The sequence below is a fragment of the Amblyomma mixtum genome, chromosome 4, assembly GCF_055824585.1.
Source record: "Amblyomma mixtum isolate Tamu chromosome 4, ASM5582458v1, whole genome shotgun sequence".
NCBI classification, from domain to species: domain Eukaryota; kingdom Metazoa; phylum Arthropoda; class Arachnida; order Ixodida; family Ixodidae; genus Amblyomma; species Amblyomma mixtum.
This window is the reverse complement of record NC_143015.1, coordinates 71511298-71528323: the sequence shown is the minus strand read 5'-3', so window position 1 is coordinate 71528323 and position 17026 is coordinate 71511298. Positions and strand designations below refer to the sequence as shown.

At 49.3% G+C, this 17026-nt stretch overlaps 1 protein-coding gene across 3 annotated transcripts in view; it reads left to right on the top strand.

The window, feature by feature from the left end:
* The window catches only part of snama (something that sticks like glue), an 85069-nt gene that overhangs the window by 62478 nt on the left and 5565 nt on the right, over positions 1-17026 (top strand). For 2 of the 3 annotated variants that reach the window (XM_089586763.1, XM_089586762.1), the window contains exons 11-16: positions 2485-2728; positions 8235-8295; positions 10657-10732; positions 11893-12107; positions 14346-14457; positions 16402-16836. In XM_089586763.1, coding sequence (XP_089442889.1) covers positions 2485-2728; positions 8235-8295; positions 10657-10732; positions 11893-12107; positions 14346-14457; positions 16402-16836 — 1143 coding nt within the window. The remainder of the gene's footprint in view (positions 1-2484; positions 2729-8234; positions 8296-10656; positions 10733-11892; positions 12108-14345; positions 14458-16401; positions 16837-17026) is intronic. The other variant, XM_089586764.1, reaches the window with a different exon arrangement.

Sequence of the window (17026 nt, the reverse complement as noted above, 5' to 3'; positions counted from 1 at the left end):
TGGCAGAACCCTCCGAAAGTTTTGTGATGACAAAACACAAACCACCATGAGAGGAACATCTACCATAGCAACTAGCGAATGCTGTCGTCGTAACACACTGTGCTCCCGTGTCGTTGGTGCCTCTGCAACGCAAATGCAGCAGCCTATGCGGCTTTTACTTTTGTAACATCACACCAAGGGGCACTACCACACTTGTTGCTCAGAGGCGAGCAGTACAACACGACAAAGCAAAAATAAAGACTGAACATCAAGCAGTGCACACCCATCGTTGCCACTTGGTTGCTCGTGTGCTCGGTTGCCCCTTCCCACCCCTTGCATAGTGGTGTCGTGCGAGCCACTGGGGAGGTAGCGGCTGCTTCCACAGTTGTTTTACGAGCACGACCGCAAAACGCTTATCTGTGTCTGTGACTTTGAGTAACTGGGGTTTACTGTGAGCGTTTTCTAGATGATTTCACCTACATTTATTCACCCTTTAATACCCCTGTCACACGGCCACTTTCGATCCTCATTGAGTCAATGCTCATCGAACTCAATGCAGATCGACGGTTGTCACACGGCCACTTTCAAGCGCAATCGAGCTCGATCCTGCTTGACTCGATGCCGGTCCCTCAAGCGTGCTTGAGGTTCCAAGCACAATCGAAAGCACTCTCGCTCTCACGAAGCTATAAAAATAAACATTAGTTGACAAAACAAAACTACAACTGTTGTTGTTGTAATTGAATATAATGCAAGACAGAACATTTTCAGGCACTATGCCTGCTTATATGCAAACATATTTACAGTGAAAGCTCGTTAATTCGACCCCCGTTAATTCGGAAAATCGGATAATTCGACGCGCACGCGAGGTCCCTACAATTATACATAGGAGTCTATGGGGCGAAACTCTCGTTAATTCGACCAAATTTTGCCGTGCGTCGGTTAATTCGACTTCACTCTGCAGCCCGCCAAGCCAGTGCGCCGAGAGCAAAAAGAAAAAAAACACTGCCACGAGCGGCGCTACTGTACGGCTGATAGGCCATCCCTATGGTCATCGCCATCAGCAGCGTGAGAAAGGGCGAGAGAAGCGAGGTTAGCGACGGCCGAAGCGGCTGGCGTCTTTTTTTTTTTTTTTTTTGTGCTTTGTTGTGTCGCAGCAGTCGTGTAGGTGTCGTCCACTTAACCCTATCGACAGCAAGTCTCGTTTTGGCATGTGTCGTCGTTTCCACGTGTTCTTGCTGCTACAGTCGCGGTTATTTAACCATAAGGCAGCGCCTTTTTTTGGTAATTGCGCGCTCTGTCAGCGTGTTTACTGCGCTGCTTGTTGTTGCTGTTTTGTTGCGACTGAGAGAAGGGTGAAAGGAAATTGCACGGGCCTGCCTACTGGCTCAGCCGAGCCACCACCACCGCCACGTGCAGATAGAAGAGAGTTAAAAGATCAGAGGAAAGATAGGACGCGCGCAGCAGCAACCGCGTCCGCCGATGCGGAAAAAGATAAGCGGCCGAAAGCCGCGCTTGCTTCACCTCCTCCCCGCGCTGCTTTCGAGTGGGTAGCGCGCAGTGCCTGCGCGCCTCGCCTTTGTGTCCTGTCAGCTGACCGAGGATGAAATAATTGAAGTGACAGGCGCTGACAACGACGATTCGTCGGAAGGTGACGATTGTGAGCAGTTGTCCCAAATGCCGAAATGCACGGTGAAAGAAGCCGCAGAAGCCTTGTCTGCGCGGGAGGACTTCAGTGAATAAATCCCTGATGATGCATGTGCCGCAGAGCACCTGGCAGCTGTTAGAGCTATCGTAGTCGCTCAAAATTCGCTCGAAAAAGCAGACGACGATAACAGATTTCTTTGCCAAATAAAGGGACGTCCTGTTGCGCGCAAACATTGTTTTTTGTTGTTCATTCGATAATTCGACATTTGCATAATTCGACAACTTTTCGAGGTCCCGTCAGTGTCGAATTAATGAGCTTTTACTGTACAAATAATCTCGACACCCCGCTCCTAGCTTCGCCGTCATGTAAACAACAAAGATGGCGTCCTCCTGTTCGTCGACGCGCAAACTATGGAGCGAGCGCGAGACAGCCGCTCTCATCGACTGCTGGCTAGACCGCCTAGATAATTTGCGGCGCCAGAAGAGAAACGCCGTAGGCTACGCAGAAATTGCGGAGGCCTTGCGGACCCTCGGGTTCCATCGCACAACAGCAGAGGTACAGAGGAGCGTCGCACGTCTGGCTACGGATTTGGCTGCCGCTGGCCCCGACTGCACAGTGTTGCCGGACATCACCTTGTTATGGCTGTTAGAGGAACATTTGGCGCCACCTAACACACATGAGGGAAACTTCTCAAGGAGCATTGAAAATGCCCGTATAGCACCGGATGCTTCAAGCGTGCTCGAAAATCTCGATGCCGATCGAGTTCAATGAGCATCGAAAGTGCCCGTGTGACAGGGGTATAAGTTTCTGCTCCTGTGAGAGCTTCTTGGCTCAGTTCGTGCATCATCCTCGCTTTGCAGCACTCCCGGCGAAAACCCTCCAGGGACGCCCCTCGCGGACGAGCACCCCGACGAGCCTGCCGCACCGAGCCTAGATGAGGCGCTGACCATGTCGCCCCAGCACCGGTCCAATGACGAGCACTCACCCTTGCGGGGGGGACCCAATGCGGCGGGCAGCCCATCGTCGTTCGGCAACGGCGAGGAGAGCGTGTGCACCATCTCCACCATCACTACGCGCGTGCCCTCGTACGCGGGACCCATCGCGGTGAGTAGCGACACCTGCGGTTGTCACTCATCCTGTTTGCGTGATCTTCGGCACAACGCAGACATGCTGGTGGCTGCATTTGGTTGAATCGATAGGTGGCACGGTAGCTGGCAGAGCTACCACTTCTGGCTTTAGGGGGGAGCCTGGTCTTGAAAAGAAAATTTAAGGGGGGACCCTGGTCTTGAAAAAAAAATTTTTATTAATGAAGTCACAGTTATAAAATTTTCAGGCCGCATGCATTTTTGTGCGCTGATTCTAGATATGTCATTTAATTTTGTGTAAAACAATTCCTTGAGCACTTGTGCAATTTTTATGAAAGTATTTTGGGAAAACTTTTGCAGAAAATTTGCTGCAGGAAACTTAATGAAATGCATGCCACTGGGTTCTCTTGACACCAAGGAATGCAATAAGGGTAAAATTATCATCCTGGCTATCATAGAACTTGAGTTATAGAGTTTTTAAGTTGTCGCTTCAGAAATGAGAAGAAAAGTGTGTACAGTAATCCCTCGTTATAACGAAATCGCTTTACTCGAAATATCGCTTTATTCGAAATTTCTTCCGGTCCCGACCCAAACGCATGCATTTTAAGCCGCATTACTCGAAGCGCACGAAGAGCTTGACCCGCTTAGAGCGAAGTGGCGAGCGGAGGCATCGCCGCCGCCGAGCGCATCGCCACCGTGGCGGCGACCCTTTGCGCATGCAGTGCGAAATTAATACCGCCGACGAATTAAACTCATGCAGGCATAGAACAGGCCACAAAAGTACCAGACCCACGATCGATGACCTGCCTAGTAACCGGCACCAAGAGAGTGTCGAGTGTCCCCTGCTCAGCGGGGCCAAATTCCATGGTGCAGCGCGCCCGAACCGTTAATCTCGGTCGGAAGCGCATTCCTGGTGTACCCCGTGACAGAATCCACACGAAAAAAATTGGCAGTGGCTTAGCTGTCGCAGTTCGCGCAGAAGGCACTGGGAGCACCACGGTAGTGGTGTAGATTTTGAGCCAACTCCCTCGCTACCACTTCTGGGTCTTCTTTTCTTCCTTCCATGGCGAATGTCTGCGTCTCCTACGGCCGCCGCCGCCGCTCACACGTGCGTTCTCGCAACGCCTTGCGAAAGAACCTTCTCTTGGGACCGCAGCGAGACCGCGCAGCAGCGGCAAGGGGTAAACCGGTGGCGAGGAGAAGTGGCGATGGAGCGTGCGCCGTGGCGCGCGGCCTCTTTTATGTCCGCCGCCGCCGCTCGGGCGTTATCGCTAGCAACGGCGAAGGGTAAACCGGTGGCGAGGAGAAGGGAGGGGGTGGTGAGGAGGGGGAAGGGCGCGCCGCGGCGGTGCCCACGGCTGGCCCACGCGAAGCGAAGCGCGGTGTTGACGAGCCTAGTGAAGCCTTTCGCTTCAATAAAGTTTTCCTCGCGCTTTGCGATGCCAGAAAACCGCGGTGTCTTGAATGCGGAAAAGTGGCCGGTCATGCTCGATTCGCGCCATTCGACTAGACAAACGGTCTAAATGCGCGTTAGGGTCACTGAATTTTGTTGTTACGGCGGGAACACATGTGCGAAAAGCGAGCGCGATTCAACGCGGCGCGAGGTTGCGAATGGCGCCGCGTTGAATCGTGAGGTTGCGAACGGCGCCGCAGCGTCCGATCGCAGCACGCCGCTTGCGTCCAACCTGCTAGATGTTAACGACAGGCCGCCCGCGGCAAATGCGATGACGGGAAGCGGGCGCCAACGCGAGCGCGGAGAGCGGCAGCGTCATGATGACGTAAGGCGCGCTCCTTTGAGCCGGGGCCGGTCTCGACGCTCTCGCTCGCTCGCGCGCGCGCGTCGAGACCGGCCGTGGCCTGCCGGCCTGTCGATCAGCCTGGATCCCGTCTGAATCACAAATATGAGCTAAAGCTTGTTCTTGATATAGATAATAAACTCTGGTATAAGCAATTTGAAAACTGTATCCTCTTTGAGGATCGCTGACCAATACTAAGTTGCTGGTAGAACAAATGTGCTACGAGAAAATTTTGTAGCGAAAGCTACATTGGCCGCGAACTTGCGATTTCGCTGTGGCAGTGCTCCGAGGAGGCACAGAGACAGACCTTGAGCCGTTGCCTAGCAACCCCCGCGGCGTCCGCCAGCTGCAGCGGTTGCTAGGCAACGGCTCAAGGTCATCCGCCAGCTTCCTCGCAGTTGTGGCGCAATTAAATCTCGACTGTTTTAGCTTTCTTTAAGCGGCCGCTTATATCGAATTATCGCTTATAACGAATTTTTTCGCCGTCCCGCTGACTTTGTTATAACGAGGGATTACTGTATTCCTGTTTCTGAAGTGCCAGCTTCAGTACCCCATAACTCAAGTTCTATGATAGCCAGGAAGATAATTTTACCCTTATTGCATTCCCTGGTGTCAAGAGAACCCAATGGCATACATTTCAGCGAGTTTCCTGCAGCAAATTTTCTGCAAAACTTTTCCCAAAATACTTGCATAAATATTGCACAAGTGCTCAAGGAATGACATATCTAAAATCAGCACACAAAAATACATGTGGCCTGAAAATTTCATTACTATATCTAGATTAATAAAAAATTTTTTTCAAGACCAGGGTCCCCCCTTAATTAATCTAGTGTTAGTTGGGAAATTTTTAGGCCACTTGTATTTTCGTGCGCTGATTCTAGGTATGTCATTTAATTTCATGTAAAACAATTCCTTGAGCACTTATGCAATTTTCATGCAAGTAATTTGCGAAGAGTTTTGAAGAAAATTTGCTGCGGGAAACTCGCTGAAATGTACGACATTGGATTTCCTTGGTAGCAAGGAATGCAACAAGGGTAAAATTATCATCCTAGCTATCATAGAACTTGAGTTACAGGAAACTGAAGCTGCAGGAATACACACTTTTCTTCTCATTTCTGAAGCAACAACTTCAAAACCCTATAACTCAGGTTCTATGATAGGCAGGATGATAATTTTACCCTTATTGCATTCCTTGGTGTCAAGAGAACCCAATGGCATACATTCCAGCGAGTTTCCTGCAGCAAATTTTCTTCAGAACTCTTCACAAAATACATGCATAAAAATTGCATAAGTGCTCTAGGAATTGTTTTACATGAAATTAAATGACATATTTAGAATCAGCACACACAAATACATATTCCCTGAAGATTTCTTAACTGTGACTTCAATAGTAAAAATTTTTTCTTCAAGACCGGTGTCCCCCTTAAATGGCTTAAACTTTCTGCGGCAGGCCAGCCCTGATTGAACAGCAGGATAAGTCAGAACCAAACTTGCGAGCTTTGTTGCCATTACATGCAGTAGCTGTGTTCAATGCAATAAAAGCTGATGTTTCTGGAAGTTGTACGACACCATCCAACGCTGTCAGTGACTGCCGGTAACTGTAGTCTCTAGCAGAATGTGTGGCCGCAAGCACCCTAAGTTTGCTTGGTTGAAGGGTTTCGACTGCTTCTGTTTCTGTGACCACGCATTGTCAGTCTGCATTCGTGATGAGAAGCACATCTAGAAAATGCCCATGAAGCTCACTAGCAAACGAGCTATTCAGGATGTTTAGTTTGAAGTCTTTTTCTTGTTCAGACTGTGGCCATCACTGCTTTTTCTGAAGCAGCACAGGCATGTCTAAGTTGCTGTGGGTTGAAACAGAGGTGAAATACAGTAGCCTACTGAATTTTTGCACTCTAATAGTTTGGACTTGCGCAACATTTCAGACTTTATTGAGGAATAAGTCACTCACTTCATAGGAGCTTACATGTATTCACGACCAACATGTCGTACTCTGTGGGGGGCGGAAGTTCCTATTTTTCATCCTAGCCGAGACATGAGCGCGCGTCGTTGCCGCAACCAGCCGATTCTTCGCCGTGTTGAGAGACTCGATCACTGAAATGGATACAGTTGGGACAGGTTGGCTTGAGTAAGCTTTGTGGTAATGATGATCTTTTGTCTAACGAGAGCAGAAAACTAGGCAAGTTGGAACGGATTCATCTTAAAGCAGCGCAAAACACAGGACATAGTAGAAGAAACAAAAGACGACACGAGCGCTCATGTTGTCTTTTGTTTCTTCCACCTGTGTTTCGCGCTGCTTTAATATGAATCTTTTGTCTATACCTTTGATAAGTAGGCAGTAGACGATAGTAAGTCAGTTACCGTATTTACTCGCGTAATAGGCGCACTCGCATAATAGGCGCACCCCTAGTTAGGGCGCGAAAAATCAGATTTTTTATTTCCGCGCATAATAGGCGCACCCCGAACTTGGCACTGTGATCAATACTGTATTTACACGATTGCAAGCCGACGCCTCACCACTCCCCGCTTCCCAATCTTTATTTTAACAAAGTTTTTGCTGAACTGACTACTAGTCCCTACTAGTGCTGCTGCCGTCGCAGCTGCTGCGGACCCACAGCACGTACAACGACATCGCGTAGAACAGCCGCACACAGTTTTCAGGGATGCTCACTTTAAACGCCTGTTTGGAAAGCTTCATCTCCAGCCGGAAACGTTCCCGACTTAGGCCCACGAAAACCTCGGCGCTTGGAGTCGCGTACGAAAATTTAGGGACGCCGCAGTCGCAACTGCCGCACTTCTCGGCCACGTCGTATTTTCCAACCTGCCGCACACTTGCCGTGTTCGAGAGCAAACTCCCAGCTGTGTAACTGTTAAGGTGCTTGCCTATCGAGCTAAAACAGCAACGCTCCGCGGCAAAGCCATAAACCACGATAACTATCGCGCTACCGCAAATCCCGCCACTTGACAGCAACAACAACAACAAAAAAAACGAGCTGGAGATGCTGATGGCGATATAGATAGCGAAAGCTCGCGGCGGAGGAAAACAACGATGATGATGATGAGCTTGACCTTGGGCGCTCTCCGTGGGCGGCGTCTGGAAGCTCCTGTGCACGTGTGTGGCCTCCGCGATCAAGCGCCCGTTGCTCTCAGCCGGAGCCGATCGCGGAGGCCTTGGCGTGTGCATTCCAAAGGCTATTCCCGCGTGGGTCGTGGAAAGTTTGGGTGCGGCCCTTACACGGACCTTTTTTTTTCTTACATTTTCTTCGCGAAAACGGGGTGTGGCCCGTACACGAGTGCATTTACGCGGTGTGTTCAATTTTGCGAGTCGAAAAATTTCCGGAAATTTTACCCCGCGTAATAGGCGCACCCCGAACTTTGAGCCGGATTTTCTGGGAAAAAAGTGCGCCTATTATGCGAGTAAATACAGTATTTCTGTTGCTACTCGGGTTGGCACGCTCATTTGAGGGGGCCAGCAAAGAAGTGCATGCGAGCCTGCATACACAGTCGCATTGATAGCCGATTTGCATGACTGTTAGATAATTTAGACCATTTCTCAAGTCCCCAAAGTCCGAAAAATTGGTTGGCAGCTGTATCCATTTATTTCTGAGGGGACAGTGTTTGGGTAGAAGCAGGCAAGAGCCACGGTGACCTTTCTGTGTGAACGTCAGAGCAGAGGAAGTGGCCCTTGACTTTTTTTTTTTAACCTCTCCTCTTTTTCTCCCTGTGCAGATCCCAGGGCGCTCCAACCGTGACTCACCTCTGGATCCTTCCAGGGGACCTCCTGGACGAGGTGAGAAACTTCCTCAGCTGCTGTGCTATGTGCTGGGTCTGTGTTTGGCTGATATTCCCTAGCAGACTTGCAACTTGTGCAGTTATTTCTCAGTATAGTGCGCCCACCAAAGCACTACTTGTGAAAGGTAAAAACGTGGCGCAAAGAAACAAGGACACAGAAAGACAGACAACACACGGCGCTAACTTCCAACAATGGTTTATTTCAGAAAGGAAAGGTGGTTTTATATCGACATCACGACCAACACGCTGTCAAACCATGCGCTAGCAAAGCCTATCAGCCAGATATGCGAGCTCTTTTGCCAGCAATGAAACAGAGGGGGTACTAACACAATCATCTTTCAAAAGTGATATCCATTCCGCTTCTATGATTTCTCCTGTGAACCGGTTATTGTGCACTTTTAAAACCATGCATTGCTCAAGAAGCGGTATGCAGTGACACCCCCTTTTTCACGCATATCATCTACGTCATGCCCATGCAGATGCCTGAATGATAGGCTATGTGGTGTGTAGATGATATGTGTGAAAAAGGGTGAAAATTTTCACTGTTTGTACATTTTCATGTGCTGATTCTAAAACTGCAAACAGTTTCACCCTGCAGCAGTAAGTTTTGTATTTATCATGAAAGATATGTCTTTTGTTTGGAGGAAGTTTGGTTAATTAACATAAGACCTTGTGGAGAAGATTACTATTTATAAATGATCTAGAATCACCAAGGAGTGCAATAAGGCATAAATTAGCATTCTAGGACGACTTGGACGAAAGTTACAGCTGGTCAAACATCACAGAGAAAAAGCTCATTTTGACTACTGAGACAAAGGATTTATTTCCAAAATTTTCCTGAGGAAGCAGTAGTTTAAATTTAGCCTTATTGCACAACCTGTGCATTTATCTTTCTAGCACTGATCGCACTGATCACTCCTCGCCGTCGCGCTAAGCAGTGCGCCCGCGTTATCAGGTCGTCACGAAGCGTAGGCGCTTCATCGCTGATTGTAGATAACGGGACGATGCTTCGTATCTATACCTTTCGCTCCCTCAGGATGAGTGTTGAATCCTAGCTGTCACGCTAAGCATCGCCGGTTACGGAGCGTGGCTGCTGAATGTAGACACAAGGATGCAACGATACAGCGTTCCCAGCGCGCTTCGGATCAATATCTTTTAGTTCTTTTAGACTAAGACTTGCGTAAATTGAAATATTTCGTACTTAGCGCCCGACAAACCTCACTTCGCCGTGACAGTGGGACAGCCCGACCCACACAAAATGGCGCCGGGCTGCAAACGGTCGACGCCGTCAACCAACCAAAAGTCGCCATTTTGGTCACGTGATTTTGAGAACCAATAGCAGAGCGCGTTTTGCCCAATTTTGTTTTTTTGTTTGCCGCTGCTTGGGCTTGCTCATAGTTGCCAACCGGAATATGGAAATAGCCTGAATCGAGACCTTTCAAACGAATCCAAAATGGCGCCGGCGGAGCGCGTATTTTTCGAACTGCGGGCAATCAAAGTTCGGTGCGATTAGACCTCAATTTAAAGGGCCGCGCGCGCGGTTTCACGTCTTTGGAACGCTATAACTCATGAATGAGGCGGTATTTTTCAACGAAAATTTGTAGATAGCTGCGCAATCACCTCAGGATCGCGAAAATGAAAAGATTGAAAATGCGATTTTTTGACCAATTTCCGGCCGCAAAGAGCCGTGTCCCCCCTTAAGGGAAGGGGTAATTGAGGGAAGATATGTCATGTGGTTGCCACACCTCCACCACTCCTCTTCTTGAAGAACAAATTGCTGCACTAATGAGACCTTGACTTGACTAGGCCAGTAAAGCTCTTGCTTTAATACAGGTGTGCTCTGTTGATGTCAGTGCATATTGAAGAGCCCCTGGTGGTTTGAATTGATCCTGAGCATTCCTCTCATCTACCAGAGTGCAGCTGCAGCTCGTAAAAAATCCAACTATTTCTAAAGGTCGAGCTAGCTTAGCCGTCACACTTTTAAATGTATCTCCAGTGTCATTTGCTGTGCTAGTACCAAACTGTGAATTTGCCACTCAGTGCTTTTCAGGTTTGTCTTTGTACAGAGGCCTTTGCTTTCGCTTAGGCTATTTAATTCCTTGAATGGGTGAGCCCCTCTTGAAAGCACGGGGCTGTTTGTTCAGAAACCTTGTGCATTGCTGTGTCGGCTGCACTGGTGTTTTGCACTTCGGCTGACGGGACAAGTGTGCAGCGTGCGGCAGCTGTCAGCACAGCTGCGGGGTTTGTCTTGCCAGTCTATTGCCACTGCACTTGTGACATGTGAGCTTGAGCAGTGGAGCTGTCCCTGCAAGCCTAGTTCTGCCTTATGAACGTGCAATCACCTGCTGCTTGCTTCCAGGCTCGCTCCATCGTTCCAGCCGGCACGGGGATTACGGCCATCACCGGTCCCGTCACGACTACGGCCCAGGTGGCAGGTGAGGAGGCACCCCTTAACCTTTGCGCTGCGTAGCAGTCCGGTCAAATAAAAAAAAGAGATATCATTGAAAGTAGCAATTTTGTCAGTGCAAAAAGTTTCACTTGTGTTCGCCTTTGGGCATGACGTGCCTTGCTTAGTGTATCAGTCTTTGTTTGATATTTGGGAGTGGTGCAGTAGCAGGGTAGCGAGCTCTGGGCATAGTCGCCTATCATGCCTTGCCCTCATGTAATTTTTTTTTAGAATGCTGCAGAGTTTGTGTCTGACGCCAAGCCATGCAGCTGCAGTGCTGTTATGGTTTTCAGCCTGGTAATCTGAGCAGTACATTGATCTCTGCTACCAACAAAGTTAGACATGCCTGTTTGCCGCAGCATGTTGTGAGGCTGAAGAATTGTTTTTCCTGTATTCCTTCAATCTTTTAGGGCTTTAAACAGCTGCACTGCACCACACATTGTTGCCTGTTCCCTCTTTGTGGGTTGAAGACTATATTCTATACTTCCTTTGAGGAGTGGCAACCATTGCTGCTGCGACAGGACAGGACACCGACATCATGTGTCGTTCTTCTTTGTCATGCAGTGGTCTGGATGTGGGCGTAGGTTTGCTTTTAGTGGGTGTTCAAGGAGTGCTTTGTTAGAAGGTGGTGAAATTCAGTCTGACAGGATCTTGGTGATGTTCGGGGATTGTTTTAATTTGCAGTGTGGTAATCCCACTGTTGAGCCTAAACTGAAATGTGAATAGGTAGAAGTGGATGCCACGTCCTGTGCATATTTACTCGGGGATCACAATGTTGTAGCTGCCACGGTGGCTCATTGGTTAGGGCACTCAGCTGCTGACCCGAAAGACGCAGGTTCGAACCCGGCCGCGACGGTCACATTTCGATGGAGCCGAAATTCTAGAGGCCCGTGTGCTTTGCGATGTCGGTGCACGTTAGAGAACCCCAGGTGGTGGAAATTTCCGGAGCCCTCCACTACGGCGACCCTCATAGCCCGAGCCGCTTTGGGATGTTAAACCCCCATAAAACCAAACCAAAAAAACAGTCACAATATTGTATCACTGTGTAGGCAGCCAGCTTCTGGAGATGGCTCTAAGCCCTACCTGTCGTGTGTTTTCATCTCGGTTGAAACTGACCTTGGTGTCTGTCTGTCTTGCTTTGATTGGCAGCCTCCGTTCGGCCGGTGGTGACTACCGCTCGGGTGGCTACCCGCCCTACAGTGGCAGTGGTGGAGGAATGGGTGGGGCTGGGGGCAGCTACCCCCCTCCACCCTTGCACCTGCCCCCACCGCCCCAGGGCCACCACTTGGCTCCCCCAAACCTGCCACCGCCTCCTTTCCCTGGGCAGGCACCGCCCCCTGGTGAGTGGCTTGCACATGTTCAGGGTAAGCACAGCTTGCATTAAACTTTTTTGGTCCATTCACTCAATGCCATTGCTTGTCTGTGACAAACATTGCTGGGGATTAAGGGGGGGACGCTGGTCTTAGACCTACTTTCCTTATTTTTAGTTCAATCCTAATGAAACTATTGTACCACCTTGCTCAGTTTTTTATACTGATTTCAACAATAAAATGACCTTTCTCATAAATTACTCGGCTCAGTGATTACGGCGCTCGGTTACTGCCAGGAAAGACGCGGGTTCGATCCCGGCCGCAGCGGCCGAATTTCGATGGAGGCGAAATTCTAGAGGCCCATGTGCTGTGCGATGTCAGTGCACGTTAAAGAACCCCGGGTGGTCGAAATTTCCGGAGTCTTTCACTACGGCGTCCCTCATAGCCTGAGTTGCTGTGGGACGTTAAACCCCAATAAACCAAACCATAAATTACTCGGTTCCATAGACAATTAATTTGAATTAGTCATTCATTAGTACCTCAGTGCAAAAAAAACTGCTGAATAAAAAATCATTTTTAATCCATGGCTACATAGTATGATGAGTAGAGTGCAATAATCAAAACCATTTTTTCATTTTACCCTCGTTAGCAATTTTGCAGCACTTGGAATATCAGTATTCAAGGTGTGAATGTAATGCATCTATGAACATTGCAAAATTATAAATTTTTAAAGTGCGACTGAACAAATCTACTTTGATTATTGCACACACTGTGCCTTCAGCTCCTGTTAGGAAGCAATTTGACATCTCTATCTGTCCTACGTGTTGAGATACCGACATGCCAAGACAGCGAGAGGTCCAAAATTTTATGCCATTAAATTGTCTGCTCCTGCATAAATTCAGCCCACACGATGATCTAAATTTACTGTTATGATTAAAATGCTGATTTCTTGAGGAAAAAAATTGGTACAGTTCGACAATAATAGCTGTAAGTTCCACAAATGTCATTTTTTAAAAATCGATTTTTTGGTCATTTTTTGGTCTCAAAGACCAGCGTCCCCACTTAAGAAATCGGCTTCCAGTCTCTGCATGCTAGCATTTGCTTTTTCTGCATTCACTCACTTTTATTTTAATCCTCTGATCATGTCATGTAGCACTTATTTTATGTCATGTAGCACTGATATTTTGCACAGGTGCACCGCTTGTAATTGTGTTCAGTTTCTGACCAAGTGCGGATGTGAGCTTGACAGCTAGCTGGTGATTTTAGTTCCACATTTTCTACCTGTAGCTAGGGGCTGCACACTGTTACACTGTTACTGTCACTTGTTCTGATTAGAAATCAATGTTACTGTCAAACTTGTGTTTCGGCTATCGGGTGGCTAGTGTGTTTTGGCTCATCGGGTGGCTAGTGTGTTTTGGCTCACTGGGTGGCAGTGTGTTTTGGCTCATCGGGTGGCTAGTGTGTTTTGGCTCATCGGGTGGCTAGTGTGTTTTGGCTCATCGGGTGGCAGTGTGTTTTGGCTTATCGGGTGGCTAGTGTGCTTTGGCTTATCGGGTGGCAGTGTGTTTTGGCTTATCGGGTGGCTAGTGTGCTTTGGCTTATCGGGTGGCAGTGTGTTTTGGCTTATCGGGTGGCTCGTGTGCTTTGGCTTATCGGGTGGCAGTGTGTTTTGGCTTATCGGGTGGCTAGTGTGCTTTGGCTTATCGGGTGGCTAGTGTGCTTTGGCTTATCGGGTGGCAGTGTGTTTTGGCTTATCGGGTGGCTAGTGTGCTTTGGCTTATTGGGTGGCTAGTGTGCTTTGGCTTATCAGGTGGCTAGTGTGTTTTGGCTTATCGGGTGGCTAGTGTGCTTTGGCTTATCAGGTGGCTAGTGTGTTTTGGCTCATCTGGTGGCTAGTGTGCTTTGGCTTATCGGGTGGCTAGTGTGCTTTGGCTTATCGGGTGGCAGTGTGTTTTGGCTTATCGGGTGGCTAGTGTGTTTTGGCTTATCGGGTGGCTAGTGTGCTTTGGCTTATCGGGTGGCAGTGTGTTTTGGCTTATCGGGTGGCTAGTGTGCTTTGGCTTATCGGGTGGCTAGTGTGCTTTGGCTTATCAGGTGGCTAGTGTGTTTTGGCTCATCTGGTGGCTAGTGTGCTTTGGCTTATCGGGTGGCTAGTGTGCTTTGGCTCATTGGGTGGCTAGTGTGTTTTGGCTCGTTGGGTGGCTAGCTGTGGACGCCCACTGAAATCATCAGCGGGACCTTGTGTCATTTGGAGCTAGTCTTAAACAACCTATCCTTTCTTCCTCCTCGCAGGTCTGGCTGGGATGAACGTAGTTCCACCACATTTCTCCATACCTGCCGGGGCGGGCTACCTGCCTGCAGCCAAGCCCTTTGGTCCTGCTGATGACTACCATGGCAGGAGGAGGTTGGTCATCTGTCTTTATCTCTGTAGCTTCGCATGAAAACATTTAAAGGCTGGTTTGCATGCAAGCGTCTGAGCGATTGAGCAGCGTGCCACAGCGAAAATTTGCAACTTGTTGGAGCCTCGCTGCGCCGACTTAAAACAGGTTATTGCGCCGCGCCGACAGAATTCGCTAGCGTTTTTGCTTGAGTGTGAAACGGGTATAACTCTACGCTCACCACTTTCAGAGCTTTATATTGTGAGGACAGTGTGGCAGTGGAGGGTCTGGTTCCGGGTGATGTCACGAGAGGGCGCTAGTGGATCGCCAAGTCATCATCATCATCAGGAGGCAGAGCATCGGTGGCGGCGGGAAGATGGGAGAAGTACAATAAAGGTTGTTGGCGTGGAGTCAGTGTGTTTGGGAGTTGTGCGAGTGTGTCACTGCCAAAACGTGACACTATTCAATATTCACTGGGGTGGAGGTGTAGCTGTTCTTACAGGGTGCAGATGAAAATTGGCCTTGTTGTGATCTCTCAAGTCAATACTGGGGTGGGGAATGCTCGGCCAAAAGCTAAGCTGTGCGTGCGATGGTACAGATTTGGCTGGCTTTTTGCTTGAGCAAGAGATAGATTTCGATGTGAACAGCATGAAAGAGACAATGGATGAAAATGATAAATGAAGGCCGAGGATATGATTGTCTCTTTGGCACTGCTTTGTTCACACCTGTGTGCCATGCAACGTTAGTGCATGTTAAAGACCCCCCCCCCCCCCCTGTGGGAAAAGTTTATCCAGTGCCCATCACTACAGCAGCCTTCTTAGCCCTGAGTGCAGCTTCGGGACATAAAAAAACTCACTTGCTTTTGTGCTGAGGCAGCGTTGCACTGAACTGGCACCCTGGCACATTTACGGTTCTATTTCAGTCTTGCTCACCAAAAGCAGTGGCCATATTTAGTATTTTCAAATTTATTCTTTTTCCTCCTAACATCGTGAATTGCTGCTAAGCAAACATTTTTATTTCATAGCTTCAGTATTGAGACAAGGCTGGCCGAAGAAATGGGGCAGGTATGGGTTTTGTAACGGAGAATTGTTACAACATAAAACCCCGGGTTTTTATCATTGCAGGTAAACGCGACAAATCATTTACAGGCTTACTCTGTCGGGCATTGTTACCGTTGAGGATTGTGTAACTAGCGTTGACATCATTGATTTTCTGGTGGACTGGAATTGTTCGGAGTGTCAGGAGCGCAGTGTGCTGTAGGTACACTGCAGTCATGTTTTCTTTTGTTTGTTTATTTGTTTGTTTGCTTGCTTGCTTGTTTGTTTGGTAGTCACTGTTATGCAATGGATTGTAGCGTGCAGCGTATTTCATGTCCTGAAGAGGGGTGGCAAAATCGATGCCCATACCTTCTTGCTTCTGGCCCAACACGGCATGGATTCCAGTGTGGAAGTTGGTACCGTGTAGTTGTATTGAAAGGTTTGTCTAAACAAGGATGTGAGTGGGTGAGAGTAATTCCAATCTTAAAATTACGAACAGGTACTCTTTTGCTCTTGTAAACAGTGCTTTGATAAATAATGTGCAATGAAGGGCTTGTTGGTGCCTGTTTGTACTATGCGATGTGTGCAAGCTACACAACCTCTAGCAAGAAAGCCACAAAGTGCCGTCCATGTCTTCTAGCTTGTGGTTGTGTTGTTTATGCTCACCACATATTAAGATATATTGGTGGGGCAAAAAATAATGCAAAAAATGAAAGGTGGATGCCTCTCACACTCTGTTTTCATATCCCCACACCTCAGTGGTTCTTTGAGCCCATACTTCCTGCGTGTGTTTGCTAGGCACGGTACATGTGCTTTCTCGTTCTGTGTCACCGCGGAGCTTGTTGCTGTCCACCCCGAGTGTGCGTTGCTAATGCCCCCCCCCCCCCCCCCCCCCCCCCCGTGCACCGCTGTCTCCCCTTTGCTGCTGCGCAGCCGGAGCCGGCGAGCGGGTGACCCCCTGGAGGAGTTTGAGAAGCACCTGCGTGACCTGCACCGCAACCGGCACCACCGCGAGCGGCGGGGCCGCTCCAGCGGCCGATCGCACTCCAAGACGCGCTCCTCCCGGTCCCGCTCGTCCTCCTACAGCCGGTCGCGCTCCAAGTCGCGCGGGGGCCGCAGCGCAGCCTCCCGCTCCTACTCACCCCGCTCGCGCTACAGCGGCAGCTCTCGCTCCTACTCGCCGCGCTCCAGGTCCTACTCGCCACGGTCGCGCTCCAGGTCCTACTCCAGGTCTCGCTCCCGGTCCCGGTCGCCCCTGCGCCACCGCCGGTCCCGGTCCCCTCGCAGCCCCGGGGGCGGAGGCGAGGGCCGCCGGCGGACGGGCTCCAAGAGCCCCCATGGTCGGCGGTCCCGCAGTGGCAGCTACAGGTACGTTATGTTCATACCTGCCTCGTGGAGTGCTGACGGCTTTTATTTAGTCTTGCAAGAATGTTGCCAGCAGTTGCTTTGTTCTTCATGGTGGCTGAAGAATAACCAGGAGTGCGCATTGGACTACTTTCTAGGAGCCTGTTTATTGATCTTCCTTTACTCAAGAATGCTGGGTCAAATCCAGTCCATT